The 27,641-nt window shown below is 43.6% G+C and overlaps 1 protein-coding gene across 4 annotated transcripts in view; it reads left to right on the top strand.

Annotated features, from left to right (window-relative positions):
* INSR (insulin receptor) overlaps positions 1-22,802 on the top strand; it is a 205,119-nt gene extending 182,317 nt beyond the window's left edge. For all 4 annotated transcript variants that reach the window (XM_066278459.1, XM_066278458.1, XM_066278457.1 and 1 more), the window contains 2 exons: positions 15,004-15,138; positions 17,991-22,802. In XM_066278459.1, the coding sequence (XP_066134556.1) occupies positions 15,004-15,138; positions 17,991-18,333 (478 nt within the window). In that variant the 3' untranslated portion in view covers positions 18,334-22,802. The remainder of the gene's footprint in view (positions 1-15,003; positions 15,139-17,990) is intronic.
* The last annotated feature ends 4,839 nt before the right edge of the window (positions 22,803-27,641 follow it).

Below are 27,641 nucleotides of genomic sequence, written 5' to 3'. Positions count from 1 at the left end.
CAGGTCCTCTGCCCATTTTAATTGGATTTTTTTGTGTGTGTTGAGTTATATGATTTCTTATAAATTTTGGATATTACCCCACTATTGAATTGATCATTGGTGAATGTCTTCTCTCAATTGACAGGTTGTCTTTTCACTTTATTGGTATACAAAAACTTTTTAGTTTGATGTAGTTTCATTTGTTTATTTTTTCTTTTGTTTCCCTTGCCTGAGGAGTTACGTCAGAAAAAATATTACTAAGAGGAATGTCAGATATTTTACTGTGTATGTTTTTTTTTTAGGAGTTTTATGGTTTTGAGTCTTAACATTTAAGCTTTTACTCCATTTTGGGTTTATCCTTGTATATGGTCTATTTTTATTTATTTTTTGCATATATGTGTCCAATTTTCCCAACACCATTTATTGAATAGATTATTCTTACACCATTATATATTCATTCCTCCTTTTTTTTTCTTTCTTTTTTTTTTATAAATAAATTTTTATTTTAATGGGGTGACATCAATAAATCAGGGTACATATATTCAAAGAAAACATGTCCAGGTTATCTTGTCATTCAATTCTGTTGCATATCCATCACGCAAAGAGAGATTGTCCTCTGTCACCTTCTATCTAGTTTTCTTTGTACCCCTCCCCCTCTCTCTCCTTCCCTCCCCCTGCCCCCCATAACCACCACACTCTTGTCCATGTCTCTTAGTCTCGTTTTTATGTCCCACCAATGTATGGAATCCTGCAGTTCTTGTTTTTTTCTGATTTACTTATTTCACTCCATATAATGTTATCAAGATCCCACCATTTTGTTGTAAGTGATCCGATGTCATCATTTCTTATGGCTGAATAGTATACCATGGTGTATATGTGCCACACCTTCTTTATCTTTTTTTTTTTTTTTACAGTGATTAAAGCCTTTAAGCAAACTCTTGGCCAATACAGCAAGAATCCATAAAAGAGTAGTGTCCTTAACATGTTCACCAAGTACAAGTTGGCCCCAACACCATGCCAAATCCCTGAAAAATGCAACCCAGCCCCAGTTCAGTCTGTTAGGAGCTGTCACAGGAGCAGGAGTCCAGGAAAAGTGCACATCCAGGAAAAGTCCTCATGGCACTGGAATTGGTGTCACAATTCTATACTTTGCAGCTCACGTCCAAGTCCCAATGACCGCTGCTTCTAGCTGGTAATGATTCAGGTAGACTGGAAAAGCCATCTGCAGCATGTGTAGATATGGAGCTTCTGTTCTCCTCTGCCTGGAGAGATGAGACCAGGTTGCTTTTCCCTGGAGTTCTGTGACTGTGGCGTGGTAAAGAGAACCTTGGGATACACTAAGCTGGGTGGCAAAGGTAGATTCATAATAGAAGTTGGCAAAAGGGGGAAAGAGAGCTCTAAATTAGGAGTAGGTCCCAGCCTGAAATATGAGTGGGGCATTGAGGTAGGACGAATAAAGGAAACACTATATATTAAGCAGAGCGGCAGAAAATAGGACTATCAACACCCACAACAGAGATCTTCGAGGGAAGAATAAAATACCTGACTATTCAGGCAAGACATAGTTAAGTGGCCCTTGTGCAAATGAGATCAGTTTACCTGCTTCTTGGAAGAAATACCCTAGGCTCATCCACAGTGTCGTAGATGGGGCTGATGGCCCTGGGCACCTTCAGCCTTCAGTGGCAAACCCCAGCATTCTGGGCAAGGTTAGGTCATAGGTGGCTGGAGCAGGCCTGGAAGAGACTGAACCCTCCCTTAGAGGAGCGAGGGGGAAGCCTACCTTCCAGTGTCCCTGTTTCCTCACAGCAGAGGCATGTAAGTCTGGCAGGCTTTAGCTCAATGACCTTCCTTTCCACTATTGAAGCAGGACCCAGATGGCATCCTATGAGACCCCTTTGGGGCGTTGGAGCCTTTAAGGGCATATCCTAAAAGCTGGTAGTTCACCTGATCTCTATTGGGCTTTTTCTGCCTCTAGGTATCTTAAAAGCCATACTCAGGAGATCTCGCTGAGGGGTTTGAGGATCCCCATCTGCCTATATAAATCTTTTCCATATATCTGGAGCTATTTGGAAAAAGACAAAACAGTGTTATTAGCTGGATCAAATAAAGAAGGTAGTAGTTTGCAGGTGAAAAAAATTTGGCGTCTCCTGTTCATCAGCATTCAAAAGAAATTTTAAAAAAATTTTTTAAGTAAAAAGCATGATATGGTAGACCCGTAGGAGTTCCAGGATATGACTACCCCCTTTAAAAAATTTTTTTTAGCCCTGGCTGGTTGGCTCAGCGGTAGAGCGTCGGCCTAGCGTGCGGAGGACCCGGGTTCGATTCCCGGCCAGGGCACACAGGAGAAGCGCCCATTTGCTTCTCCACCCCTCCGCCGCGCTTTCCTCTCTGTGTCTCTCTTCCCCTCCCACAGCCAAGGCTCCATTGGAGCAAAGATGGCCCGGGCGCTGGGGATGGCTCTGTGGCCTCTGCCTCAGGCGCTAGAGTGGCTCTGGTCGCAACATGGCGACGCCCAGGATGGGCAGAGCATCGCCCCCTGGTGGGCAGAGCGTCACCCCATGGTGGGCGTGCCAGGTAAATCTCGGTCGGGCGCATGCAGGAGTCTGTCTGACTGTCTCTCCCTGTTTCCAGCTTCAGAAAAATGCCAAAAAAAAAAAAATTTTTTTTAAATTGACCTTAAAATATTTGCTGGGTACACTTTAATAATACCTTAACTTTAAAGATTGTAAGAATGACAAAATACAGTAAATGCTTTTGCTCCATATGCAGGAGCATTTTCAGTTAACCAGTTTAGGAAATCCGACAATAGAACAATGCATACAGACAATGAGCTATAACATGCTTAGCAGCCTCTCCTATTCTGGCAGAGGTTACTATAAATCCAGAATATGTATCCACTTAACGTGGACATAGGACTGTTTGCCAGATGAAGGTATATGAGTAACATCCATTTGCCAAAGTTGTCCTGGTAGGGGTCCTTGAGGGTTAACTTTAAATTAAGGGGCAGATTGTAGTATAGGACCCCTTGGACAGGATTTCCCAACCTGCCGTGCTGCTTCCCAAGAAAGTTGAAACTGTTTACAAAGGGCTGCAGCGTTCTGGTGATGAATAGTATGAGACTGAATTGCTCGATCTGTCATGGTTGCTCCAAATAATTTTCTTTTGGGTAGCTTGATCAACAAGGGCATTCCTAGGCCCTGGCCAGTTGGCTCAGTGGTAGAGTATCGGCCTGGTGTGCAGGATTCCTGGGTTCGATTCCCAGCCAGAGCACACAGAAAAAGCGCCCATCTGCCTCTCCACCCTTCCCCCTCTCCTTCCTCTCTGTCTCTCTCTTCCCCTCCCACAGCCAAGGCTCCACCGGAGCAAAGCCACCCCGGGCGCTAAGGATGGCCCCATGGCCTCTGCCTCAGACACTAGAATGGCTCTGGTTGCAACAGAGCAACACCCCAGATGGGCAGAGCATTCCCCCCTGGTAGGCTGCCGGGTGGATCCTAGTTGGGTGCATGCGGGAGTCTGTCTGACTGTCTCCCCATTTCCAACTTCAGAAAAATACAAAAAAAAAAAAAAAAGAAAGAAAGAAAGAAAAAAAGAAGAAGAAGAAGAAAGGGCATTCCCTTGTTCTAAAGCTCCAGGGAGCATGGAGTGAGCTCGAGTATGTCCTATGAAACATGGAGCTGTATGTTGACATACAAGTCTTTGAAGAAGGAGGAACTGCTGAAGTAGTTCATCAGCATTTGTCCCTAAGACAGCAGTCTTTATAGTGGAAACACCATAAGTAAATATTTGCTGTCTGTATATAGATTAAAAGGGGAATATGGCAAATGCTGAAAAGCCATGATAATGGCATATAATTCTAGACTTTGAGCTGATTTTAAGTTGACAGTTTCAGTATAAAGTTGTCCATTGATCTGCAAGAGCGATTTGCCATTTAGTGGAAGTTTCCTAGAGCCATTGTTGTTGATCCTTTGAAAAAAGGAACAATTATTTTGAGGCTCAAAACCTATAAGCCATAAGGGTCGCCTATGCCCCTTGATAATCCAGGAGGCAACAAGATCAAAATATGGAAGTGTATTCCATGGGCTATTAGATGGTTCAATGTGCCCAAGCTGTAGTTGCTCTTGTACCAATAGAGCAGCTGCCCTAAGTTTCTCCTGAGAAAGGGGCCATTGGTCTACCCATACAGGATTATCTGATTTCCAAGTAATTGGGTCTGCACAATGCATTATTGAGGTAGCAGGAGCTACCAAGGCCCCTATGCTAAATTATGATATCCTAATCCACACCTTCTTGTATTGGGTGCCACTTCTATGGGGATGAGAATTCCTCACTATTCTTTCCCTAGATCCTTGGTGGGCAAAAATCCCCGATCAAGCATCTGAGTACTGACTAAACTATTAAGACTGACAAGCAACACTCCCATATTTTTCAAAACATCTCTACCTCACAAATTAATTGGCCATCCAGGGAACACATAAGGCTTAAAAAAAATCCAGCATGACCTTCTTAATCTTCCCAATGTAGAGAACTAGAACTTTGTCGAAGGGATTTACTCTGCTCTATACCTTGTAATTCTGTGGCTGCTGCATGAGTGGGCCAGGAAGGAGGCCAGTATAGCTTAGCAATAACAGATACATCAGCTCCAGTATCTAAAAGTCCTTTAAATTTATGCTCATGTATAGTTAGTTCCATTTCAGGGCGTTCCTGACCTATTTTTTTTTAAATCCAATTGGCAAAATCAGAGGAGCCAAATCACCAATTTGCTTGGGGCCCCTTTTGCAGGATGTGGCCTGAGAAGCAAAATTAGCATCCTTATACTATTCTTCTAACTGCCTGAATTAGCCGTGAGACAAATTCTTTTTTTTTTTTTTATTAATTTTGATGGGGTGACATTGATAAAATTGTCTTCTGTCACCTTCTAACTGGTTTTCTTTGTGCCCCTCCCCTCCCCTTCCCCAACCCCCTCCCTCTCCTCCCCCCCACCCTGTAACCCCAACCCTGTTGTCCATTTCTCTGAGTCTCATTTTTATGTCCCACCTATGTATGGAATCATATAGTTCTTAGTTCTTTCTGATTTACTTATTTCGCTCAGTATAATGTTATCAAGGCCCATCCATGTTGTAAAAGATGCGATGTCATCATTTCTTATGGCTGAGTAGTATTCCATAGTATATATATACCAATGCTTTTTAATCCACTCGTTCTCTGATGGGTGCTTGGGCTGTTTCCAGATCTTTGCTATTGTGAACAATGCTGCCATAAACATGGGAGTGCATTTCTTCTTTTGAAACAGTGCTATGGTGTTCTTGGGGTATATTCCTAACAGTGGTATAGCTGGGTCAAAAGGCAGTTCGATTTTTAATTTTTTGAGGAATCTCCATACTGTTTTCCACAGTGACTGCACCAGTCTGCATTCCCACCAGCAGTGCAGGAGGGTTCCCTTTTCTCACATCCTCGCCAGCACTTATTCTGTGTTGTTTTATTGATGAGCGCCATTCTGACTGGTGTGAGGTGATATCTCATTGTGGTTTTAATTTGCATTCTCTAATGATTAGTGATGTTGAGCATTTTTTCATATGCCTATTGGCCATCTGTATGTCCTCTTTGGAGAAGTGTCTATTCATTTCTTTTGCCCATTTTTGGATTGGATTGTTTGTCTTCCTGGTATTAAGTTTTACAAGTTCTTTATAAATTTTGGTTATTAATCCCTTATCAGACGCTATGTCAAATATATTCTCCCATTGTGTAGTTTGTCTTTTTATTCTGTTCTTATTGTCTTTAGCTGTGCAGAGAAGCTTTTTAGTTTGATAAAGTCCCACTTGTTTATCCTGTCTTTTATTTCACGTGCCTGTGGAGACAAATCAGCAAATGTATTGCTGCCAGAGATGTCAGAGAGCTTACTGCCTATGTTTTCTTCTAAGATGCTTATGGTTTCACGGCTTACATTTAAGTCTTTTATCCATTTTGAGTTTATTTTTGTGAGTGGTGTAAGTTGGTGGTCTAGTTTCATTTTTTTGCAGGTAGCTGTCCAATTTTCCCAACACCATTTGTTGAAGAGGCTGTCTTTACTCCAATGTATGCTCTTATCTCCTTTTTCAAGTATCAGTTGTTGATAAAAGTGTGGGTTTATTTCAGGGTTCTCAGTTCTGTTCCATTGACCTATATGACTGTTCTTATGCCAGTAACAGGCTGTTTTGAGTACAATGGCCTTATAATATAACTTGATATTCGGAAGTGTGATACCTCCCGCTTTATTCTTCCTTTTCAAGATTGCTGAGGCTATTCGTGTTCTCTTTTGGTTCCATATAAATTTTTGGAATATGTGTTCTATATCTTTGAAGTAAGTCATTGGTATTTTAATCATTATTGCATTGAATTTATAAATTGCTTTGGGTAATATAGACATTTTAATGATGTTTATTCTTCCTAACCATGAGCACAGTATATGCCTTCACTTGTTTGTATCTTCCCTGATTTCTTTTATCAATGTTTTATAATTTTCCAAGTACAAGTCTTTAATCTCTCTGGTTAAATTTATTCTTAAGTACTTTATTTTTTTGGTTGCAATGATAAAGGAGATTGATTCCTTGATTTCTCTTTCTGACAGTTTATTGTTAGTGTATAGAAATGCCTCTGATTTCTGAGTATTGATTTTATATCCTGCCACCTTGCCAAATTTATTTATCAGGTCTAGTAGTTTTTTGACTGAGACTTTAGGGTTTTCTATATACAATATCATATAATCTGCAAATAATGATAGTTTTACTTCTTCTTTTACAATTTGGATGCCTTTTATTTCTTTTTCTTGTCTGATTGCTGTGGCTAGGACTTCCAGAACTATGTTGAATAAGAGTGGTGAAAGGGGGCACCCCTGCCTTGTTCCTGATCTTAAGGGGATTGCTTTTAATTTTTGCCCTTTGAGTATTATATTGACTGTGGGTTTGTTATAGATGGCCTTTATCATGTTGAAGTATGTTCCCTGTATTCCCACTTTGCTGAGAGTTTTGATCATGAATGGGTGCTGGATTTTATCAAATACTTTTTCTGCATCTATTGAAATTACCATGTGATTTTTCTCCTTCCTTTTGTTTATGTGATGAATCACATTGATTGATTTGCGAATATTGTACCAGCCTTGCCTCCCAAGAATAAATCCCACTTGATCATGGTGTATGATTTTTTTTTCATATATTGCTGGATCCGGTTTGTTAATATTTTGTTGACGATTTTTGCATCTAAATTCATCAGGGATATTGGCCTATAATTTTCTTTTTTGTGTGTTGTCTTTGCCTGGTTTTGGAATCAGAATTATGCTCGCCTCATAAAATGAGTTTGGAAGTCTTCCTTCCTCTTGAATTTTTTGAAAATAGCTTGAGAAGGATAGGAGTTAGTTCTTCTTTGAATATTTGGTAGAATTCACTTGTGAAGCCATCAGGCCCAGGACTTTTCTTTTTTGGGAGTTTTTTTATAGCTGTTTCAATCTCATTTGTTGTAATTGGTCTGTTTAGGTTTTCTGATTCTTCAAGATTGATTTTTGGAAGATTATATGTTTCAAGGAATTTGTCCATTTCATCTAGGTTGTCTAGTATTTTGGTGTACAGTTCTTCATAGTATTTTCATACAATATTTTGTATTTCTGTTGTGTCAGTTGTTATTTCTCCAGTCTCATTTCTAATTTTATTTATTTGAGTCCTCTCTCTTTTTTTCTTGGTGAGTCTGATTAAAGGTTCATTGATCTTGTTTACCTTTTCAAAGAACCAGCTCCTGGTTTCATTGATCCTCTATATTGTTTCTTTAGCCTCTATGTCATTTATTTCTGCTCTGATCTTTATTATTTCCTTCCTTCTAATAGCTCTGGGCTTTACTTGCTGTTCTTTTTTTTTTAGTTCTTTTAGATGTAGGGTCAAGTTGTTTATTTGAGCTTTTTCTAGCTTCTTGAGGTATGCCTGTAATGCTATAAACTTCCCTCTCAGGACTGCTTTTGCTGTGTCCCATAAATTTTGATTGATGTATGCTCATTATCGTTTGTTTCTAGGAATTTTTTAATTTCTTCTTTGATCTCATTGTTAACCCATTTGTTATTTAATAACATGCTATTTAGTTTCCAAGTGTTTGAATGTTTTTCAGTTTTTCTGTTGTGGTTGATTTCTAGTTTAATGCCATTATGATCAGAGAAAGTGCTTGATATGATTTCAGTCTTCTTAAATTTGTTGAGACCGCTTTTGTGCCCTAACGTGGTCTATTCTAGAGAATGTACCATGAGCACTTGAAAAGAATGTATATTCTGCTGTTTTAGGATGAAAGGTTCTGAAGATATCTATTAAATCGAGTTGATCTAATATGTCCTTTAAGTCTGCTGTTTCTTTGTTAATTTTCTTTCTTGAGGATCTATCTAATGATGTTAATGGGGTATTGAAATCCCCTACTATTATAGTATTGCTGTTGATCTCGCCCTTTAAGTCCATCAAAGTCTGCTTTATATATTTAGGTGCTCCTATATTAGGTGCATAGATATTGATAATGGTTATATCTTCCTGTTGGATTGCTCCCTTTATCATTATGTAGTGACCTTTATCTTTAACTATGGTCTTTGTTTTAAAGTCCATTTTGTCTGATATAAGTATTGCTACCTCAGCTTTTTGTTCATTTCCATTTGCGTGAAATATTTTTTTCCATCCTTTTATCTTTAGTCTGTGTGCATCTTTTGCTTTAAGGTGTGTTTCTTGTAGACAGCATATGTATGGGTTTTCTTATCCACGCAGCTACCCTATGTCTTTTGATCGGATCATTTAATTCATTTACATTTAAGGTTATTATTGATATGTAATTGTTTATTGCCATTTTATTCTTTAAAACTGTATTCCTCGCCCTGGCCGGTTGGCTCAGCGGTAGAGCGACGGCCTAGCGTGCGGAGGACCCGGGTTCGATTCCCGGCCAGGGCACATAGAAGAAGCGCCCATTTGCTTCTCCACCCCTCCGCCGCGCCTTCCTCTCTGTCTCTCTCTTCCCCTCCTGCAGCCAGGGCTCCATTGGAGCAAAGATGGCCCGGGCGCTGGGGATGGCTCTGTGGTCTCTGCCCCAGGCGCTAGAGTGGCTCTGGTCGCAACATGGCGACACCCAGGAGGGTCGCAACATGGCGACGCCCAGGATGGGCAGAGCATCGCCCCCTGGTGGGCAGAGCGTCGCCCCTGGTGGGCGTGCCGGGTGGATCCCGGTCGGGTGCATGCGGGAGTCTGTCTGACTGTCTCTCCCTGTTTCCAGCTTCAGAAAAATGCAAAAAAAAAAACAAACAAACAAAAAAAAAAACTGTATTCCTCTTTTGCTATATTCTTTTTCTCCTTTGATCTGTTTACAACAGGTCCCTTAGCATTTCTTGTAGCCTTGGTTTGGTTGCAGTGAATTCCTTGAGGTTTTTTTTTGTCTGTAAAGCTTTTTATTTCTCCTTCAATTTTAAATGATAGCCTTGCTGGATAAAGTAGTCTTGGTTGTAGGCTCTTGTTCTGCATTACTTTGAATATTTCTTGCCATTCCCTTCTGGCTTCAAGTGTTTCTGTTGAGAAGTCTGAAGTCATCCTTATGGGGGCTCCTTTGTAGGTGATAATATTTTTTTCTCTAGCAGCTTTTAATATATTCTCTTTATCACTTAGCTTTGGTATTTTAATTATGATGTGTCTTGGTGTTGATTTCTTTGGGTTTCTCCTTAATGGAGTTCTCTGTGCTTCCTGAACATGTGAGATGTTTTCCTGCCTTAATTGAGGGAAGTTTTCAGCTATGATATGTTTGAACAAAGTCTCTATCCCTTGTTCTTTCTCTACTTCTTCAGGAAGCCCTATGATGCGGATGTTATTTCTCTTCATGTTGTCACAGAGCTCTCTAAGAGTTTCCTCAGACTTTTTGAGTCTCTTTTCTTTTTTCTGCTCTGCTTCCATGCCTTTTCCTTTTTTTTTTTAATACAGAGAGAGAGGGATAGACAGACAGGAACGGAGAGAGATGAGAAGCATCATCAGTTTTTCGTTGCAACACCTTAGTTCATTGATTGCTTTCTCATATGTGCCTTGACCATGGGCCTTCAGCAGACCGAGTAACCCCTTGCTCGAGCCAGCGACCTTGGGTCCAAGCTGGTGAGCTTTTGCTCAAACCAGATGAGTCCGTACTCAAGCTGGGGACCTCGGGGTCTCGAACCTGGGTCCTCTGCATCCCAGTCCGATGCTCTATCTACTGCGCCACCGCCTGGTCAGGCTCTGCTTCCATGCCTTTATTTATCGTGTCCTCTAACTCGCTGATTTGATTCTCCAGTTCATCCATCCTGCTTTTAATTCCTTCCATTGTATTCTTTATTTCAGATATTGTATTTGTCATTTCTGACTGATTCTTTATTATTTCAATGTCCTTTTTTATATTTGCTATCTCTTTATTTAGGTTTTCGTAATGACCATCTATTGTTGTTCTAATATCTTTAGCATCCTAACAATCGTTATTTTAAACTCCGCATCTGGTAATTTGGTTATATCTGATTCATTTAGGTCCTTTTCTGAGGATTTCTCTTGGTTCATTTGTGTTGCATTTCTCTGCCTCCACATTTTCTCTTCACAGGAGTGACTGTGATCACGTGCTCGGGTGCACAAGCCTTGGTGGCCTTGGCCTTTGCCCCGCCCCCATGGATGATGTTATGCTCGGTCCTGAGGGCACTGGCGAGCACTTTTGCTCAGGGTCTCCACCTGTTTCCTGGCTTTTGCCCTGCCCTTGCAGGAGGAGCCCACTCGCGTGCCCATGCTCAGCTCAGTAGTGGAACTCCGCCTGTTCTGGGCTTTTGGCTCCACCCCCACGGGACGAGCGGGCTCCCAAGTCAGACCACAAGCCTTGGTTCCTCGGGCGGTGCAAAGCTGTGCTCCTGCGCCTTTGCTCAGGGGCTGGTCTCCACCCTTTCCGGGTTTCCACGCTTCTCCCGCAGGCTGGATTACAGGTACCGGCAGCTGGGCTTGACTGCTTTTTGCACGCCCCCTCCTCCCCAGCCTAGGAAGACTGAGCTCACACCTGAGCCCAGTGGTGGCCAGCGGGCTTCCATCTCCTGCTGCCACCTGCCCTCCGGCGAGCCCTCAGCCGCGTGGGTACAGGCACTGCAGTTCAGACCCAAACACTCAGTACTGTAGACCCGAAAGCTCCCTCCTTCTAAGCAACTCTGCTCTGAGTGCCACGGGAGAGCTTGTTTGGCTTGTGTACGCTTCCCTTTGCTGGTATTGCTGTTTCCGGAGAAGTATTCACTTCAGATTTGGGGAGTGACTCGTCCCAGGGGTTAGGGTGGCTATCTCCCAAAATGTTTCTCCCTGTGCCTCCTAGATTACACTCTCTTCCTGCTACTCTGGTACTCTCCTCTCCTCTTTCCTGACCCCCAGAGCCCCGGGTGAGTGGTTGTGAGAGAGGTATTCTGCACAGTCCCTTTAAGAAGAATCCTGGGTCTGAGAAATCAGGCTCTTTCTCACAAACAGTATCTTGACTTGTTTCCAACTAAATACTGTCCTTACGCCTCTTCTGGGCTCTGGGGCTGCAGGCTGGGGCTTTGTTCCTGGGGCTCAGGACCCTCCCCTCTCTGCTAAACTCACTTCCCACCACGCGAGTCTCTCCCGGCTGCCGTTGGCTCTGGGGGAGCTGGGCAGCCCTCTCCACGTTTCTGCTTTTTCTACCAGTCTCGGTGTGGCTTATTCAGTGTTCCTTGGTTAAAGAGTCCTGTTAGTTTAGTCCAAAGTTGGTTTTTCCAGATGATAGTTCTTAAAATTAGTTTGTAATCCACTTTGGTTCTGGGAGGTGGATTGGTACATCCGCCTACTCCAGTGCCATCTTGTCTTCTCTCATTCATGCCTCCTTTTAATTGACCATATATTAATTGACCATATAGGTGTGGGTTATTTGGGTCCTCTCTTTTTTTTGAGGAGTCTGGTTAAAGGTGTAACAATTCTGTTTGTCTTTTCAAAGAATTGGATCTTGGTTTTATTGATCTTTTGTATTGTTCATTTGGACTCCAGTTCATTTATTTCTGCTTTGATCTTTATTTCTTCTCTTCTACTAACTTTAGGCTTTTTTGTTGTTGTTATTTTTAAAGTTCCTGGAAACGGGTCTTTTGTAGACATATATGTGTATGGGTCTTGTGTTCTTTTTTTTTTTGTATTTTTTCCGAAGTTAGAAACTGGGAGAGACAGTCAGACAGACTCCCGCATGCGCCCAACCGGGATCCACCCGGCACGCCCACCAGGGGGCAATGCTCTGCCCACCAGGGGACAATGCTCTGCCCCTCCAGGGCATCGCTCTGTTGTGACCAGAGCCACTCTAGCGCCTGGGGCAGAGGCCAAGGAGCCATCCCCAGTGCCCGGGCCATCTTTGCTCCAGTGGAGTCTTGGCTGCGGGAGGGGAAGAGAGAGACAGAGAGGAAGGAGAGGGGGAGGGGTGGAGAAGCAGATGGGCGCTTCTCCTGTGTGCCCTGGCCGGGAATCGAACCTGGGACTCCTTCATGCCAGGCTGACGCTCTACCACTGAGCCAACCGGCCAGGGCTTGGGTCTTGTGTTCTTATCCATTTAGGTGCCCTATGTCTTTTTTTTTTTTACCCTATGTCTTTTGATTACAGCATTTAATCCATTTGCATTTAAAGTGATTATTGATAGGTAGTTATTGCCGTTTATTATTTATTTTTATGATCTTTTAAAAATCTTCTTCTTCTTAAGTCTCTATAACATTTCTTGGTACACTGGTTTGATGGCAATTAACTAACTCCTTTAGCTCTTTCTTGTCTGGAAATCTCTTTATTTCTCCTTCAATTTTAAATGATAGCCTTGCTGAGTAAAGTAGTCTTGGTTGTAGCTCCTTGCTTTTCATCACTGAATATTTTGTGCCAATCTTTCTTGCTTGCAAAGTTTTTCTTGAGAAATCAGCTGACAGTCTTAGGGGTACTTCTAGGGAACTAACTGCTTTTTTGGGCTCCTTTTAGGATTTTCTCTTTGTCTTTAACCTTTGCCATTTTGATAATGATGCGTCTTGGTATGGGTCTCTTTGGGTTCATCTTATTTGTGACTCTTTGTTCTTCCTTTATGTTCTCCCTTGTATGTTTATTTCCTTCACCAAGTTATAGAAATTTTCCATTATTTCTTTACATAGGTTCTCAATTGCTTGGTCTCTCTCTTCTCCTTCTAGTCACCCTATGGTGTGAATGTTGTTACATTTGATGTTGTCCCAGAGGTCTTTTAAACTGTCTTCATTTAATTTTTTTTTTTTTTTGCTGTTTTGATTGGGTGTTTTCTGCTTCCTTGTCTTTCATATCACTGATTCAGTCCTCTGCTTTATATAATCAGCTATTGATTCTGTCTAGTGTATTCTTCATTTGTTATTGTGTTCTTCATTTCTGACTGGTTCTTTTTTATGGTTTTCATGTCCTTTTGTATGCTTACTATCTCTTTGTTGTAGTTTTCACTGAGTTCATTCTTCCTTTAAGGTCCTTGAGCATCAATATAACCAGTGTTTTGAATTCTGGTAGATTGTCTTCATTTAATTTTTTTCTGGAATTTTCTCCTGTCATTTTGGGACATGTTTCTTTTCCTCCTCATTTGGCTGTCTCTCTGTGTTTGTTTCTATGTATTAAGTAGAGCTGCTACACCTCTAGTCTTGGTGGGGTGGCCTTATGTAGTAGATCACCTATGGTACAGCTCTGATTTCCTGAACTGGGTCCTCAAGGAGTGCCCTTTGTGTAGGCTTCGTGTGTCCTCCTGTCCTCCTGTTGTAGTTGAGCCTTGATTGCTGTTGGCACATCAGTGGGTGGGATTGACCCTCAGGTTGACTGGCTATGAGGATTGGCCATGACCACAGTGAATGAGCTGCTGTGTGGGGGGCTTATCTCACAGAGTAGGATTTGCCTGAGCAGACTCTGAAGCCAGCCTAGACCATCCTTTGGAGATGTCACTTGTTTAGCTAATATTGTGGTCCTCTGTTGTGGTCTGAAGCTGTCAGTTGGGTGTGTTGTTTCTGGGACCTCTTGGGACGGACTCTGGTACTGGCCTGGGGCTACCTGGTAGGAGCCACAAAGCAACTGATGGTGGTAGCTGCTTGTTCCAGGTCTAGAGGTGCATGGGAGAGGCCATGCTGTGAACTGAGGCCTCCTTTTGCCAGTCCTGGGCCTTGGGCTGCTCAGCAAAAGGGATAGGATACACTGAGGCCTGTGGCTGCCTGCCAGTTGCCCACATGGTTCAGCTGCTGAAAGATTTTCAGGTGGTAGGTGAGTTGGGTAAGGCTCAGGGAGTCGTTAGGATGGGGGGTGAAGTTCATCCAGCTAATGCAGATTCAGATTTGTTCATGTGGGAGGACGGCTCTATTCAGGCACAACAGCAGCTGTCCCTCCAGCCCTGGCTTTGAAACCACACAACCGTTTCTCCCTGTATGTCTCTGGCAACCCCCAGCTCCTAGCTCTTCGTTAGAGCTCATGGTAAGTGCCTAAGAGCAAGTGAGTCTGTGGGGGCCCTTTAAGAGGATGCCTGGGTTCCCAGCAGCCCTTCATCTCACCCAGATGGATGGAATCCCTGGTAATTTTCATAGCCAGATTTTTTTTGGCTCTTCTTCCCAACATTGGTGCTCTGGACTCAGGAGCCTGGCTTGGATTTGGCACCCCTTGCTCTTCAGGGAGACCTCTGCAGCAGAGGTGTCCCTCCTGGTGCTCAACCACTCCCCAGGGGCGGGGTGGCTTGGGGACAGCCTGTTCTGTGTCTCTGCTCCTGCTATCAGTCTCAGCATGGCTTCTCCCTTATATTCTTAGTTATAAGACATCTGTTCAGCTAGTCTACAGATGGTTTGCCAGGTTAATTGTTCTATAATTTAGTAATTTTCATATAGTCATGGGAGGATGCAAGCACAACATTTTTCAATAGTCTTCCATCTTCTGAATCTGAATTATTTAATTAACTGGCCAGCTAGGTTCTAGTAAACCAAGAAAGTTGTGTGTGTGTGTATGTTTTAATGGCTTCTTTGTTACTTCTCTCAACTGTTGTTGGCAGGTCCTTTGGAGTAGTCCTTTGGGAAATTGCCACCTTGGCAGAACAGCCTTACCAAGGCCTCTCTAATGAGCAGGTGTTGAAATTTGTCATGGATGGAGGATATCTGGATCTACCTGACAATTGTCCAGATAGACTGTAAGTGTAGAAAGGGGCATTGATTTAAAAGGTATTGCATTGTGTACACGTTTGTGTTTGCATATTATGTCTAAATGCATGCTTGTGTTTGCATATGTCTGCATGTGTGCTTGTATTTGCATATTATGTCTAATGCATACTTCTGTTTGTATATCATGACTACATGTATGCTTGTGTTTGCATATCATGTTTATTTTATATGGGTGCTTGTGTTTGCATATCATGTTTACATAGGTGCTTGTGTTTACATATCATGTTTACATGGGTGCTTGTATCTGCATATCATATCTACATGCATGCTGGTATTTGCATATTTTGTGCCAATTTGCATATTTTGTATGTCTACATATGTGCTTGTGGTTTGCACATCATGTGCCTGCATGTGTACTTGTATTTACATATTATATCTTTGCATGCCCCTTGTGTTTGCATATCATATCTTTGGAAGGGAACTGAGGAGCTAGGGTGGGAGACTTATATTTATTCTTTTTTTTTTTAATTTTTTTTTTTTAATTTTTCTGAAGCTGGAAACAGGGAGAGACAGTCAGACAGACTCCCGCATGCGCCCGACTGGGATCCACCCAGCACGCCCACCAGGGGCGACGCTCTGCCCACCAGGGGGCAATGCTCTGCCCATCCTGGGCATCGCCATGTTGCGACCAGAGCCACTCTAGCGCCTGAGGCAGAGTCCACAGAGCCATGCCCAGCGCCCGGGCCATCCTTGCTCCAAAGGAGCCTTGGCTGCGGGAGGGGAAGAGAGAGACAGAGAGGAAAGCGCGGCGGAGGGGTGGAGAAGCAAATGGGCGCTTCTCCTGTGTGCCCTGGCCAGGAATCGAACCCGGGTCCTCCGCACGCTAGGCCGACGCTCTACCGCTGAGCCAACCGGCCAGGGCATATTTATTCTTTATATATTTAAAATTTGGCCCTGGCCGGTTGACTCAGTGGATAGAACATCGGCCTAGTATATGGAAGTCCTGGGTATGATCCTGGTCAAGGCACACAAGAGAAGTGGCCATCTGCTTCTCTCCCTCTCCCACTCCCCCTTCTCTCCCTCTTCTCCCTCTTCCCCTCCCACAGTCAGTGGCTCAATTGGTTTGAGCATTGGTCCTGGGCACCTTGAGCATAGCTCAGTTGGTCCAAGCACATCAGCTTCAGGCACTAAAAATAGCTTGATTGATTTGAGCATTAGCCACAGATAGGGATTGCTGAGTGGATCCCAGTAGGGGCACATGCAGGAGTCTGTCTCACTATCTCTCCTCTTCACACTTAAAAAAATAATTTGTCATTAATCTAATACAATGTTATTTTCAATGATATCTCAATAATATTGGAAAAAATAAGTAATTGAGCATAAAAATTAAACATTTTTGTTTTCAATATTTATGAGATCAAATGGCCAACACATATGTGCATGCCATTAAACATTTGCAAGATCATTCAGCTCCATTAATAGTCCAATGAGTATAAAGTAAAATAAAGGAAAGTACTCTCTTCCTTAATTAGTCAATAAAAGACAAAGGAAGGAATGGAGGAAGGGAGAGAGGAAGGAAAGCAGGGCAAGTTTCAACAATCAATGCTAACAATGGTATGGCTAGATAACCATTTTTACTGCCCTGTTATAAAAGCTACAGAGAGCAATGTTGACGTCTCAAAAAAATATTGAAGTTATCTAAACCCCCAACAAAATGAGAATTGCTAAATAAATTGATACGTTAATATGATTAGCAATTGAAATTTCAGATGATGTTTTATAACTCAGTGGGTAAACGTGTTAAAATATTAAGTGAAAAAAGCATGTATATATTACATTTATGTCCTGATAGAAAAGACAAGAGGTTATATTTGAAGGAAAGTTGTGTACCAGCTGCATTTTCCCAATATTTGTGGGTGTTTTCTAACTTTCTACAATGAACATTTATTATGTATAAAATCCTTTATCAGAGTTTCTTAAGAAAAAGTTTGACCTAAGAATTTATGGGGAGAGGCCATTTTTATGCTTCATCCCCAAAAGAACAAGATATCAACCGAAAAAACCGAGGTTGAAGAGACTGTACATGAATAAAATAGGATGCAGAGTATTGAGAATCTCTGAGCAAAGTATTTTGAAGCATTGCCTCATGAAGGTCCCGTCGTAGCCAGGCCAGGTAGCAACCAGCTGTTTTTCCAGGGCCAGGGAGACTCAGGAGGCCCTAAGGCAGGCGTCCACAAACGTTTTTATAAGGGACAATATTGTAAGTATTTTCGCTTTGTGGGCATGTTGCTCTCTGTCACAACTCCTCAACTCTGCTACCATGCCTGGAATGCAGCCATAGTTACATGACTTTGTGCCAATAAAAATTTATTTAGAGAAACACTCAGGGGGAGCCAGGCTTGGTCCAGGGGCCGAAATGTGCAATGCTTCCCTTGAAGAAGTTATAGTGGGGAAAGGAAGAGGTTAAATAGAAATCTCAAGCCCGTAGCACCTGTCCCATTTGCTGTTTAGCTGAGTAAAGTTGTAATGCCCTTTCACCATACACAAAGAGTGACAGCTGGGACTGCAGGACGGCCACTCAGCTGCCCTCTTGGCTCAATCCATACAGCTAGCCATCAGGTGTGAGATATGTAAAATGAGCAGCCGTAGTCTTCAACAAGTGAGAACATCAGGACAGGCCCCTGCTGATCTGGCTCTGGGATAAGGCAGCCCTTCAACTCTCTTTTTAAAACCATCTTTCAGCACCAATAAAATGCTGCTTCTGTACATGCAGCCTCCGTGTGAAAGGGACACGTCATCCGTGGATGTGGGCCACCAGGGTGGGGTGGGACTGCTTGGCTGGACCCCTGGACTCATCCCCAACATGCTCTCTGTCCCACAGCACTGAACTGATGCGCATGTGCTGGCACTTCAACTCCAAGATGAGGCCAACCTTCCTGGAGATCGTCGACCTGCTTAAGGATGACCTGCACCCCAGCTTTCCTGAAGTTTCCTTCTTCCACAGCGAGGAGAACAAGGCACCTGAGAGTGAGGAGTTGGAGATGGAGTTTGAAAACATGGAGAGCGTCCCTCTGGACCAGTCCTCACACTCTCAGAGGGAGGAGGATGGAGGATCCTCTCTGGGCCTAAAGCGGAATTATGAGGATCACATCTCCTATACTCACATGAATGGGGGCAAGAAAAACGGACGTGTCCTGACTCTGCCACGGTCCAGCCCTTCCTAACAGCACCTGTTGGAGGGAGGGGTTCCCAGCTACACTACCCTCTGGTTTGAAGGTCTCCAGAAAACTCAGGATTTTCCCACGACTCTGCCAGTGTCCAGTGTTGCTGAGAGATCATTATTCTCCATTTCTGTTCATCGTATGACTTAAAACACATCTGTTTGATTGCCAATCTGACAAGTGGTCAGAGCATGTAACTGTGAACACAGAGGAAAGGGGTTTCCATGGCGGCTGTTCTTTCCAGCAACCATGGGTCGAGCCAGGATGTTCTTTTTCTAGTTGGTTGAGAGAAAAGACCTGTTTTTACAAAGGAGTTTTGGGGAGGACAGGAGCTGGTGTCTGAGCTACAGTATAAAACATAAAACTTGTTTGTGGAGCAAAAGTGTGAATCACAGAAAAAAACAACATACAAACCCTGTTCCAGTAGAATTCCACGCTTTATGGAGTGGACTTTAGGAAGGCTTTTCTCATCTAAGCTGAAGAATTTTTTTTTCTTCACAAAAGTAGTTTCTCAAATTGACCAATAGCTATTGCTTTTGTACTTTTGATAAGAATCTGCAGTCCTAGCATGCGTGTGCATTTGTGTTCAGGGTAGACACAGCTGCGAGGTGTGTGTGTGTGTGTGTGTGCATTCAGAGCAGTCATGCTGAGGTGAAGCTTTGGGGATCTGCTCATGAAGGCTCCACTTTTCCAAGTGTGTGAGCGTTCTGGTTCCTCTCCTTTATTCACAGGGAGACTGTGCCCTTAGTTTAGCCTCAGGAGTCTTCTTTCCCTTAACTTTGGTGAAGAAAGTTTTTCAGCAGCTGAGGGAGTGGTTTGGTTTTACAATGGATCTTTTCAAGACCAAACAAATCCAGGACATAAAAAAGAAAAAAAAAAGGAAAAAAGGAACTGAGACAATAGTTTTGAGAATATATTTGTAACATATTTAATTTTAAAAAATCTCCAATCAGTCTCATAAGTTATTGACGTTCCTGGGTTGAGGGAGGGCTGGTGGTTTGGTCTGCCTGTGTGAGGATGGATGGGGCGCGCTAGGCACCAGGGGCCTCTGCTTGGTCTTCATGGCATCTGTTTTTCTGGGAGTAAAGCCACATTTGCTGCTAAACCCTTCTGGATGTCGCGAGCCATGCTGAGGGTGTGGACAGTTGGGTTTGATGGATGCTTAGTTTTCTGCTTGGGGAAGCTGGCAGCCACCTGGCGCTGAGCCCCACCTCCAAACACACTTCTGGCTCTCCTGCTTCCCTGTATGTACTTCACCTCTTCCTCCACTGGGTGTGCACAGCCTCCAGATATTCTGCAGACACGGCAGAGTCCGATCCCAAAGTGTGATGGCACAATGGACTTCATGAACACTAAGTGATACAAAGCAAGAAGCACCTGTTGGTCTGTCCCTCCATCCTCAGGGCATCTAATTGTCCTCAGAACTGACCTCCCGGAGGCTGCTCTGTGCCATGACCTCAGCTGGGCCAGGTGTGGGACCTGAGCAGAACTCTCAGGTGCTTACTATGTTGCAGTCTATAAGAAAGTAGAGCCCAGGGGAGAAACTGCTAAGGACCTTCACACTCCCCAAAACTTCCGAAACATCGTGAATCCAGTTTCTTCCCTTTGGGGAAGAGAACCACAGCTGCTCAAATAAAGAACACGGTGAACTTGTTACTTTGGTTCATCGGAATCATCACCCTGATTATCCCTGAGTGTATTTTCTCACAAGTTTTTGATGGCTTCCTTCTTTTAAGAGCTGTGGGCTTAAAAACATAGAGACACAGTGGCGACCTCCAAGCCTCTCAGTTCCTGATTAAGAACACAGATAGACACAAATCCCAATTGTCTATTGCTTTCTTATTTATGAGTTGAGATATTAGAGCATGTAAAATATTTCAGGGTGGGGGGCCTCTGTGATTGGGTGCGAGGAGCAAGAGTGCAGAACTGTTCACCAAATTCTGTACACAAGAGGGTCTATATGTAACTTTTTAAAAACCATATAGATCTACTTATTTCTTTTCATAGTAAGTTTGTAGCAGCATTTTCATGTTTCTAATTCAAAATGGTTTTCTTAAATATGGGAAAAATAATTTATTTCAATATATAAAATCACTGTAAAAACCATTTTCCTAAAAAATAGGGTGCACAAAATTTTTATCAAAGAAAAATAAACAGGTGAATGTAGGGCAATGATTCTTTCCCAGCACAGTCTACCTCAGTAATGTTAGTATGAGGTCAATAACGGACATTTTTGAGACTTCAGAATTCTGCCAGGATCTGATCTGAATCTGTATCAGCTGATTCTGAATGCCAGGGACCAGTCAGAATTTGGGGGGATGGGTTTGGGATATAGTATGGCTTTCTGTGAGCATAGATCCTTTTTTGGTAGGTAATTGTCTTCTCTGATTTTACTATTTTTAAAAATTATTATCTCTCTTCATTGACACCGTGTTTCCCAAACAGGAACCAAGTTTCAGGTTATTAATACGTAGCTGACATGTGAGGCGCCCAGGCCTGACCTGCCTGCCTTTGGAGACAGCAGTTACTCTGCCCCTGCCCTCTCTCCGGGAAAGCAGGCTTTGTTTCAGAGTTGGCATCCCCCTCCCCCACTGCTGCCCTCAAAGTGAGCACCAAGGTGCTCTGGCCACTCTATGGCTTATTCCCACTTCTTTCAGATGCAGATCCTGTTTGGGGGTGGGTCAAATCGCACTCATGTACCTTACACACAAACACCCAATGCAGTGTTTCCTGAGAGATTTGTTGAGAAATCCCAACCCCAAAGCCACCAACACACTGAACACATTTTTAACAAAACCTTGCACCTCCATGTTATAGTTTGGTGATCTCAGGCCAATACTGTTGGACCTGTGGGGTTTTCAGAGCCGGTGTATAGATCTGGGTGGGGCCAGCAGAGCTACTCTCATACTCACAAAACCTTGCTGCCTTTGTCGTGCTTTTAGGCAGCACCCCTGCTGACTCATGTCTGCTTGCTCTGGAGAAGTAGGGTAGAGCTCTGGCCCCCGTTGAAAATGAGATTTTACAGACTTTATTTAGCTGTCTCTGTTGTTGCAGTGAGAAGAGTGAGCAGCCGTTGGATCAGAAACTTCCTTTTGCACCAGGTAATGATACTCTATAACAGTAGAACTTTGATCCTAGAAAGTCATGGTTGTCCTGGAGGTTGCAGTGATGGCTTACAAAGTAAGAAAGCCAGCTTAGGTTGGCACCTTTTGTTGTTTGTTTTAAAAGATGTCTCCCTATTATGAAAACCCTTTTCAGTCATGTGGTGAAATCCACATGGTTTCTTCTGAGAATACCAAACGTAGTACTTTCTCCCTGGACCAGAGATGTCAAACGCATGTCTGGTAATGTTCATATCCTGGGAACTGTCCTGGGTGCTCTCTTGTTTCACGCTGGTGGGAGGTGGAAATGCTGTTGGTTCTCTTGGAGAGGTGTTGAGCACAATTGCGAGGAAATGAGGGGTTTGATTCAAGGGTCTGCACATGCAACCTGTGACACAGGAGACTGCTGCCAACAGATAGAGCTCTCCCTGTCTCCCACAAGAGTGGATAGGTTGCCATGACATGTACTTGTTGGGTTAGGAGGTGTTTACTTGCAACCATCATAACATTGGTCAGTGGGCAGGGACGTTGTCAGGGCATGGCCCCTGCCAGCTGTCTGTATAAGTGGATGTGCCATAGTCCCTATGACAATCGTTTTTCTACTTTGGTGGAAGTTTGATGTTAAAAACTTTTGGATGCCACTTGGCAAGCCCTTGACACCTCAGAAATTATGGTTTGGTTGAGGGTGGTGAATGGGGAAATGCTGATTGTATATAAATGGTGCATGTAGAATGGTGTCTTTCAGAAAACCTTCCAGAATGTTCTTCAGAATGTTGATTTATACCAGAGGTGAGGTTGGGAATGGAAAGAACAGATCTTTTCAACATGCAGAATAAGTTTCAGGGTTGGCAGCTGAAGATGAATGTTTCCTTAGGATCCCCCTAGACAGAGGGAAACTGACTTTTTGCCCTCCCCCCCCCAATCACCTGATGCCAGTCAAGGTCCAGAACCAGCCTCCAACCAGATTTTTATTTGGGCATGGGCCGTAAAAGTCCTTATTAAAAACCAGGTCATTAATATGAGGCTCTTAGTTCCATTTGAGAGGGAGGGAGTAGCTCCCAAAAGGTGTGTGTTCACGCATTGAGAAATGGCTTTGGTTCTCCCATTTTGTGTGTCAGCAGTAGACACCTTCTGTCCACCCTCAGCCTCACAGGATCAAATGTGCCTCGGCTTATGTGGAAAACAACTTGGAAACACAAAATGCACCAATAGCTCAATTATTACAATTTTCAGTGTTTTCCTACAAGAGCCAAGTAATGCCATGTACAGAATATGCCTTTGGGGGGCGGGGGTATTGAAACCTCTCTGCATGTAAAACATGGGGTAATTACCTGTTTATATGAAAATTCTGAATAAATTATCTTGAGAATAGTCTTGTGTTTGTGTGGTGTCCAAGCAAGGATCTGTGCATTGTGTGGTGGTGTGACTATGGCGTGGGCTATGTCAAGGGAAATCTTCTGGGAACTTGTGGGACAAACACCTCGGTTCTACAAAGCAGTGAAGCAGGAGGTTAAATACTGTCCCCAGCAGGGCTGATGATCCACTGGTCGCACCCATGCAACTGAACTGGTGGTTTAAATAACAAACTGTCTCTGTAGCAGTTGGTATGTAACTGCACCTCAAGAACCCTACACTTGCCATGATTCAAGCACTACGGGGTTCATTCCAAGAATACCAGGGGGCCTCTGGAATTTTGCTTCATTTTAACATGCTAGAGACTTACATACTAAATATTTTAAATGTCATCTTAGGAGCATGGAACTGTCCCCAGGTGGGTGGCCAGCAGAGGACTGAAGATTGCAGGAGGGTTCTGAACAGCTTTCCTTTAGCTGAATAGTGTCGTGGGTAAGGAGACAGACTCCCTGCTTTCAGCAACCTGTGTGACTTTGAACAGGTCACATATTTCTCATTAGTTGTTGCTGTGTAACAAACAGTCCCAAAACATAGTGGCTTAAAACAGTACACATTTATTTCTCAGTTCTGTGCACTGGTTAGGCACTTCTTGTCACACTTTCATTGCAGTGTCTGAGGTCCTTACTGGGGCAGGTGGGATGGCTCATCTTCCAGGAGGCTAGCTGGGCTGCTCATATGGTGGGGGTTGCAGTGTACCTGTGATCAAGAGATCCAGCCCCCAAAACACAAGTACTTTCTGAAGTTCTGCTTGTGTGGTGCCACTGTCCCACTGCCCAAAGGAAGTGACATGGATGAGCCATGTCAGCATAGGGTGTGACAGGGGAGGGACCATTGGAGGGTTGGATACAGGAAGGTGTGAACCAACTGGGAGTTAATCCTGCAACAGTTACCTGAACTTCTCACTTGATCCATTTATGATTGGAGATGACAGACCCTACTTCATGTGACTATAATGAAGATCAGTTGAGGCAAGAAATATTCTTCATGCTACTCCTCCTTACACCCAAAAACCCTTCCAAATTTCCTGTGCTCTAAGAAATTGATGCCACTGCTAATTGGAAGTGGTGGTGACCTGAATTGTGCCTCCCCAGGTTGGTGAAATTCAATAGAAGCCTCTTGGAAAATGAAAATGCTTTTTCTCTCCAAGAAAGAGACCCAAGAGATGCTTGAGTCTCTAGATAAGTGGGTGGGTGGGAGGTCTGTCCAGAGGGGCCACTGGCCTGGAGTGGTAGGTGTTTGTTCATGGGGTCCTGATTCCATGGCCTTGGATCTCAGAGGGGCTGCTTGTCAGAGTTACACCTGTTAATAAGACAGGTACCTTATTTGGCCACACCCAGACCCCTTCAGTGAGCAGCTATGGGGCAGGGCCTGAGGCCCTGCCTTTTAATGACCTCCTCCAACCCCTAAAGGACTTGGCTGGCTCAGCTGTTTTTGCCTGCCTGCCACCTGAAAACTTTGTCTTAGTGTTTCAGGCATCCTCTCCAGAAGCCCTCTGCCTGCCTTTGAACCTCTGCTCTGCTATGAGGAGCTGCAAGGACTTTCCTATGTTCTAATCTCATCTATAAGGTGGGGGTGACAATGGTACCTGCTTCTTAGGGCTGTTGTGGGAGATTAAACGAGTTTGTAATGTCCATTAGGACTACCTATTATCAGAACAAATATACACCCCCAATACTGATGAAGATAGAGCATTTCCAACTTTTGCTTTTTGTTTTGTTGCGATTTTGCAAAAGTGCAATGAGTGTTCTGGTACATCATCTCAGTGCACAGAGTGGGTGGGAACTTTCTTAGGCATTTTGTTGCTCTGGGGGTGGGTCCTGTGGTCAGCTGACATATATGTTAAAAGAGATCGGGTAGGTAAAGCAATATGTACCCTAAGAAGAATCAGTATCTTCAGGTTATAAAATAGAGCTCTGACCTCCTCATTGGTGGCTCACTTTGTAGTTCTAATGGAAAAAGGTTTTGTTGGTTTGTGATTTTAGGGGGAAACACTCATCTTCAGGGCATATTTAGGAATTAAAAAAAAGAACTAGAGGTTTGTGGTTAGCCTTTAGAAAGTTGGATCAGAGTAGCAGAATATCCTAATTCAGATGGACTAGAGCAGTGGTTTTCAACCTGGGCGCTGCAAGAATTTTTTTTTATTTTTATTTTTTTTGTATTTTTCTGAAGCTGGAAATGGGAAGGCAGTCAGACAGACTCCCGCATGCGCCCGACCGGGATCCACCCGGCACACCCACCAGGGGGCGATGCTCTACCCATCTGGGGCATTGCTCTGTCGCGACCAGAGCCACTCTAGCGCCTGGGGCAGAGGCCAAGGAGCCATCCCCAGCGCCTGGGCCATCTTTTGCTCCAATGGAACCTCTGCTGCGGGAGGGGAAGAGAGAGACAGAGAGGAAGGAGAGGGGGAGGGGTGGAGAAGCAGATGGGCGCCTTTCCTGTGTGCCCTGGCCGGGAATCGAACCCGGGACTTCTGCACGCCAGGTCGACGCTCTACCACTGAGCCAACCGGCTAGGGCCTGCAAGAATTTTTAAAACATGCAACACTGACTATTGAGTCAGGGCATTGATCTCTTTTCCATGAGATTGTCAAATTAAAACATGACAACAGTCAACACAACAATAGCCATCCATTATAAATCAAAATTATACCTATTTTTTGTCAGATTGGCAAAAAAAAAAAATTTTGTTTTTTGGTGTGCTGCAGAATTTTAGTAATTAGTTCATGTGTGCTATGAGATAAAGAGCCTGAAAATTACTGGGCAACAGGAACTACAAATCATAACGACTCTTTTGGATTTTGTTTTGGTTTTCTCGTGCTCTCTCTCTTGTATAGCAGAATGGTTAGGAGTTCTGGTTCTGGATTGAGACCGTCAGAATTTGAATTCCTGACTAGCTGTGTGACCTTGGGTAAATTACTTAACCCTTCTGTGACCCCATGTCTCAATTTCCTTATCCAAAAAATAGTGTGATAGCTCAGGTCTTCCTAAAGCGGACAGCACAACAGAATTAGATGTGTGGATAAAGGGGAGTGGGCAGAAGTGGTTCTCAGTGCAATTCTGAGAAAGCCTCTGCCAGGCTGATTGATGCCCCAAAGCATATATTGCCTGTTGGGGGATTCCTGCATTGGGTAGATGTGACCTGCTCTGGTACTACCAGGCTCAGTTATGGTTGGGAGCAACCCAGGGACAATGGGGCTTTCAGTGAACTCTGCAGCAAGGTGTTCCCTCTCAGGAAGGGACCTCTGCTCACACTCACAGGTTAGAGCTGATGTAACAGGACAGGACACCCTACTCTCATTAGGATGGACCCTTCCCCACTTTCAGAGGACCCTGAGCCAATATGACAGGAAATCCTTAATCTCTCCAAAGGGACTGTTTTCCACATTCACAAGGAACAGCCAATGTGACAGGACTCCCTATTCTGTCAAGTGAAATCCCTTTCCACATTTACAGGAGTCACAGCTTATGGGCACGACCCCTTATTTTCACAGCGTTTCCTCTTTACTGTGAGAGAACACCCTCGTCTTCCACGAAGTGCCTTTTCCCCATATTCACAAGACCAAAAAATTAGGTGACAGGACACTCAAATTTCTCAGGGACTTCACACCACATCCACAAGAACCAGAGGTAATATGACAGTACCCCATATTATTTTATTTTGGAACCATCCACACTCTATGAAACCCTGACTTAATATCAGAAGACAATGTATACTCTCAGGTCAGACCTCTCCACATACTCATAATACCAAAAGCTGATAAGACAAAACAGCTTACTTTCTCTGGTGGGACTTCTTTCTACAATTACAGGACCAGAACTGAAGTTTCCAAATTCCCTACTCTCTCAAGTAGGAGCCAACCCATCATTATAGGAGCAGGAGCTGATAAGCTATGACTTCCAACTCTCTTAGGGAAGGACCTCTCCTCACACTGACAGGACACAACTTCAGTAACAGAATTCCAGACTTCTACAGGCAGAGTTTTTCCTTCCCAGTGAGGACCCAGAGCCTGTTGTCCTTGGCAGAACTATTTCCCACCCTCCCCAACAGTCCCAATGTGACAGAATCCCCTATTGTCATACGTGACTGTTTTCAGAGTTACAGGATTCAAAGCTGAAATGACATGACCCCTTACTATGTCAAGTCAGGCCCTACACCACAGTCACTGGACATAGAGATTTTTGCTCATGACACTTTATTTTCGCAAGAAGAACACTTTTTTAACCCTCAGCGGACCCAGTGATGCAGTGATAAGGCACTCCAGTCTCCCATAGGTGGTTCTCTCTATCCTAACATGACCAAGACCTGATGTCATAGGATCCAGCTTCCTCTCCTGTGCTGCCTCTCCCCTTGCTCACATGACCCAGAGCTAACATGACATGACCACTTCCTCTGTCCGGTGAGGTCTCAAAGCTCATGTTACAGGTCTCCATACTCTCTTAGGTAATTCTCCTCCCAACCTCTGTTCTCTACTCCCTCAGGTCTGTCCCAGTCTCACCTCCAGATGCACACTGCCATATAGTAGGCATCTTTGGAACAGCACTTGAGTTGATTGCACCAGGCATTTTTCCCCTGCCATCCAAGATATATCATGGGAATAACACCTTTTTAACTAAGCATCTGCTCTTATTTTGCAAGGACATGTTAAAGCTCCCAGCTCAACTTTCATCATCACTAGCTGAGAATGTCTTCTGTCCCAACGCGAGTTTTTTTTTCTATCTCTGTCTCCTGCAGGTGAGGTTCTGGCTCTCATGTAAATGAGGTTCCAATACGTATGTGTATCTTAAATTTGATTATTTT

This window comes from Saccopteryx bilineata, chromosome 4, assembly GCF_036850765.1.
Source record: "Saccopteryx bilineata isolate mSacBil1 chromosome 4, mSacBil1_pri_phased_curated, whole genome shotgun sequence".
Lineage (NCBI taxonomy): Eukaryota > Metazoa > Chordata > Mammalia > Chiroptera > Emballonuridae > Saccopteryx > Saccopteryx bilineata.
This window is presented reverse-complemented; position numbering and strand designations above follow the sequence as displayed.